The sequence below is a fragment of the Sardina pilchardus genome, chromosome 19 (genome assembly GCF_963854185.1).
Source record: "Sardina pilchardus chromosome 19, fSarPil1.1, whole genome shotgun sequence".
Lineage (NCBI taxonomy): Eukaryota > Metazoa > Chordata > Actinopteri > Clupeiformes > Clupeidae > Sardina > Sardina pilchardus.
In genome coordinates, this window is record NC_085012.1 from 6,299,767 (window position 1) to 6,304,864 (window position 5,098).

The window sequence follows — 5,098 nt, forward strand, 5'->3', positions numbered from 1 at the left end:
GTGTGTATTCTGTGTGTGTTCTCTCTTTCTCTCTCTCTCTCTCTCTGGGTGTGCCTGTGTGTGTGTGTTTGTGTGTGTGTGTGTGTGTGTGTGTGTGTGTGAGTGTGTGTGTGTGAGTGTGTGCCTGTGTATGTGTGTTTGTGTGTGTGTGTGTGTGTGTGTGTGTGTGCACACGCGCGCATGTGAGTGTGTGTGTGTGTGTGTTATCTGATATTGGAGTGACAGTGACGGCAGAGAACACAGTGAACATATACTCAGAGACACATTAAACACACACACAAGCAGACACACACTCCAGTAGACAGAGAAGCACTCATACACAAAAGCAAGCGCACACATGCACACACTCATTTACATACATAAAAGTTGCAGTAGGGATGGAGTAGGCGATGGAAACACAAGCGTGATTGATATTTGCGGAGAGAATGTGCAGGACTGAGCGGCGGTCATATTGTGTATCGCTTTGCGGTACATCTAGTTTTAGTCTGGTTTTCACCATATTAAGCTCAGTCTTTCAAGACTGAACATTAGTCTGGGGAGGCTGCGCTTTGTTTCTACTGCACTTGGCGTCGCTTAAGTTTTGTTGTCCAATAGCGTGTCAGGACTAGAGTATGGCCGTTTCTGATTGGAGCCAAAGGTTCTGGCAGTAAACAGAGGAGATAGATCTGCTGGTTTCCAGCCTGAGCTGCCCGGCGAAATTCAAATTCCCCGGAAGTTCAGGCAGGGTTCACCCAGCCTAAATCATTTTAGCATTTGGCCAATGTTTAAAAAAGTGGTTAAAAGTGGTTCTTTTTACGGTTGTGGTTTGTGATTGTTTATGGTTATTGTTTTTGATGAAGGTTTGCTCATATTGTTATTTTATTATTGTTATGTTGCAAGTAGCTTTGGATAAAAGTGTAAATATTGATGCAAAAAGAAATAGAAAAAATATATAATGATTGAAAAGGGTATTGGAAATGTCCATGTTGTGCCACATTTGGATATTAAAACCAGTGTATTACAGTAAAGTCAGCCTTGTCAGCCTTGTCTTCCATAAACATGTTAGACATATTGGACTGTTGTATTTGACTGTTGTATTCCTGGCATAGCCGGCGTGACTGTTAAATATTAGGACTGTTTGTAGGACTGTTTGTACCATTAAACACATGAATACATGATTCATGACACGGGATGTGTTTGTGTGGTGTCAGTGGACTTCACTGGATTCTAAGTGGTCTATGGTCTAAGCCACTCCTCTCCGTGTAGGGTACATTATATAAACTCACCAGCACTCATGCATGTTGTTACATTTTACAGGGAAAATAAAGGTCCTCTATCAAACCAAGATGGGAATACATCTGCTATTCATTACTTTCAGCTGCCTGTTCTCTGGAGGTACTGTACAACACAACTTTTTAAGTGTACTGGAGTATCTGCAGATTTTTCGGATATTTGAATGGCGTATGTGTATCTGTTAAATAATTAGACTAATTATGTGAATCTATTATACTGAAGAAATGTTTTTTATAATCTATAATTTGTATTTAATGGTACAAACAGTCCCAATATTTAACAGTCACGCCTGGTATGCCATGATACAACAGCCAAATACAACAGTCCAATATGTCTAACATGTTTATGGAAGACAAGGCCGACAAGGCTGACGCTGGCTTTAATACTCAAATGTGACACAACTTGGATATTTTTAAAACCCTTTTCAATCACCATAATTTTTTTCTATCTTTCTGCTGATTTTTTATCTTTCAGCTCGCTCCTTGTCTTGCAATCAGTGTATGCCTGAAGGACCAGGGCCATGCAAAGACACAAAAATGGACTGTCCTCCTCCTATGACTCAGTGTGGTAGTCTGAGGGTGCTCTCCTCTGCTGGTAAAGTTCAATCATTGCATGTCAAACTATTATATACTGTAGCATATGGTATGGTTATGGTAGTGGTTATGGGATTTTGGTTAATGCTTTTGTCCAAAGCGAGTTACAAATAAAACAATAGTTAAATTAATACTGAACGGTTTTAAAAAGTTGGTATAAATAAATAATATCAATGCAATCAATAGCCTAATGAAAATGAACTATGAAAATATAATACAGTATATAATACAAACCATAACTCATAAGAAATGCTTAATCAACTACTGTAAGTGTATACTATTTCTTATATTCACTTTTCCTTTTCTTGTTATCCTAGGTGGACAGGTAGTGTCAGATATGAATCTGAAGAGTTGCGTTATGCCTCAACAGTGTATGACTGGCTCTTTGAACGTGGGGATGATGAAAACAGTAATCAACAGCAAATGCTGCTCAAGCAACTATTGCAATGCCGCGCCAGCTGAAGGTATTACTATGTTTTCATGGAGAAGACAGGACCTGATACTGTATGTCAATATAACAGCAGGATAAAAGCATGCTTTTGACTTACTGTGTAACTGCATTGAGTGATAATAATGGCTTAACTCCTACCATAATGTGATGCATTTCTCAAAACAATTCTTCAATGTCTCATTGCTACCATTCAACTTGTTAAAGTCATTCTCCTGTGCACAGCTTTTTTAGCTTTGGGCATAGACATGTGTTGGAAATAGACATAACTTTGTTTGTAACTTCTCTCAAAAGCTTCCACTGGCGGACCCAATGGAAAAGAGTGTTACACATGCAGTGGGAGTGACTGTTCAGGCAAAATGAAATGTGAGGGAGTGGAAGACCGCTGTATAACAGGAAAAAGTGAGTAAACAAAAAATAACAATAATTCATGTTTTTTGCAATGAGAATTAGCTTAACTGAATGAATGAATGAATTAAGAAAGAATTAACACAACATGAAAAACTTTAAAATGTTTTCAATAATACTAATGTAGATCTGAGTATCGAAATGACTGTCTTTCGTTTTATCCATTGCCAGTGGATGCAGGTGGTCAGAAGATGACCCTGAAGGGCTGTGCCTCCAAGAGCATCTGCAGTGGGGAGATGAAAGAGCAGCTGGGCGAAGCCATTGGGGATATGACATGTTGTGAGGGAAACCTGTGCAACGGCGACAACAAGGGCAAGTCTAGGAGTGGTGGTGGCACTGGCAGAAGTTCAGCAGAAGTTAACAGGAATAGCATAGCAATCACGGTGTTGTCTGTAGCCTGCTTCCTCTTCTTACATTAAGGTTCTTTATGTGTGTCTTCTCCTAACAGTTCTCAGGGGTTCCTGCATGTACACAAATGTAATTCATCTTAACATTGTGAGAGTAGGCTACGGGGAAAATAACACAGAACAATCATAGACATGGCAACCATAAATCAGGCTACTGAATTTCAACTTCTGCTATGGAATGGATGATAGTAACGCATAGACTCTAATCTTGGAAATTCAGTGATCCTCTTGTCAATTTTCACCATTCTGTTTCTGAATCTGTAACTGCTACATATATAATAATAAATAATAAACATGTTTTATCTATATATCGGTTTGAATTGTTTTTTATTATCATTTTTTTTTTAGGAAATATGTCAATACATTTGGAAATGTATCCTAGTCTTTATAGTCTTAAACCCTATTCAGACGGGATTTTAACACAGGATGTTTGTAATATAAATGGCCAATTTGCATGGGATTAGGAAATCTTTGTATTGTAAGTGGAACACACTGTCATCACCTCCCTATTATAATAATTCATGATTGCCTATTGACAGTATGCTAGTCAGCAAAATGCTGTTAATAATATATTTAATTAAAAAACAGAAGTGTTGTGCCTCTGATAAGTGCTTTAGTTAGTTTAGACCTCTTGACCTTCTTTTTGATAGGTCTTTGTCATGTACCCAGGACACTTGAGGTTTGCCTATTTTAAAGGTAGGTAAGCTCCTGGAAAACGATTCCAGCAAAGCTGCATTTTGAACATACTCAGGTCAAAAGTCCCAACCCCTTTCTTCAGACTTCTACGTACATTTTTACAGAGGGTCTTATTTACACAGGATTGATATTACCCAAGGTATTTTATTTCAGACCGTTTTACGAAACACAAATGTCACTGTAATTTCTGTTCACATTGTTCATTACTGGGATGGGACTAAAACCACTGCTGGTAATAAGTAGCCTACTTTATCCCACAACTAATCCCGCCTCAATAGTGTTGTAATTGTCCTGCTCCCTGCAGAGAATTCACAGTCTACGCAAGTAAAACACCCATTGACTAAGACACGAATAACATATCGCATCCTACACATGTGTTGTGTATTGGCTGCCCTGGTGAAGATGAGTCAAATGAGGAAGGAAAATGAAAGCAAAATCACCTTTTGGCTTTTTATTCACATATGAAAACAGTGAGTAAAAATCCAGTGCTGAAGGGAAGCTGAGTAGAAATAATCCTCCTATAAAACAAATAAATTAGTGGCAGCCCTGGAAAACCAGAAGCAATTGGCCTATCTTTCTTGCAGTATATCATGCCAAGTGCCATGCCAACACACACCACAATCAGTGGCAGCCCTGGAAAACCAGAAGCAAGGCCTATCTTTCTTGCAGTAGCATGCCAAGTGTTAGTCAACTTCACAGTGTAGAAAGATGCCCCCTGGTGTCCGTGTCCACCCAGACAGCTTTGCATCTAGACCAGAGCGATCGGCACCGGCCCTTGAGGACCATCACCTCTCATGGAGCTGCATGGTAAACCCGAAACAGTGATGGCTGCCAGGACTCGCGGCAACTAAGGGCATTCAAAAGTGTAGTTCATCTGTCTACCTGGCGATGTGTGAGCATGGTCAGCATTTAGACTTTATACTTCATGTACAGGGTTTCTCCATATATGGAATATGTAACACAGAGTGGGAAAATTGGTCATGATACAATAGAACACATTCGGTTACATTGTAATCTCTGTGCTCTGAGAGAAGACTATGGCCCATTCTCAACCTCTCTCCTCGTTCCTCGTTCCTCAATCCTCGATCCTCGATGCTCGGGCTCCAGGCTCGTTCCCACTGATTTATAACTATAGCATTGGTCGTTAGACTATCCCATTGTTGCCACCCCATCATTCTTTATCTAGATCAGTGGGAACGAGGACCGAGGAAGGAAGGGAGGATAGATAAAAAGACTAATGAGAAACACCCACTATCTGTGCACCTGTGGGAGAC

General features: G+C 39.8%; 1 protein-coding gene across 1 annotated transcript; it reads left to right on the top strand.

Moving 5' to 3' along the window:
- The first annotated feature begins 1,271 nt into the window (after positions 1-1,271).
- On the top strand, positions 1,272-3,436 carry LOC134065976 (urokinase plasminogen activator surface receptor-like). Its single transcript, XM_062521124.1, has 5 exons — positions 1,272-1,374; positions 1,747-1,866; positions 2,183-2,329; positions 2,608-2,715; positions 2,893-3,436. The coding sequence occupies exons 1-5, from the start codon at positions 1,278-1,280 to the stop codon at positions 3,138-3,140; spliced, it is 720 nt and encodes a 239-aa protein (XP_062377108.1). The 5' UTR covers positions 1,272-1,277; the 3' UTR covers positions 3,141-3,436.
- Positions 3,437-5,098: the final 1,662 nt, after the last annotated feature.

What these genes read in the sequence shown, in the direction of transcription:
- LOC134065976 (XM_062521124.1), top strand. Translation starts at nt 1,278, where the DNA reads ATGTTGTTACATTTTACAGGGAAAATAAAGGTCCTCTATCAAACCAAG. An exon ending in GAGGGTGCTCTCCTCTGCTG is followed by an intron (nt 1,867 to 2,182) that starts GTAAAGTTCAAT and finishes TTGTTATCCTAG; the next exon opens with GTGGACAGGTAGTGTCAGAT. An exon ending in CAATGCCGCGCCAGCTGAAG is followed by an intron (nt 2,330 to 2,607) that starts GTATTACTATGT and finishes TTCTCTCAAAAG; the next exon opens with CTTCCACTGGCGGACCCAAT.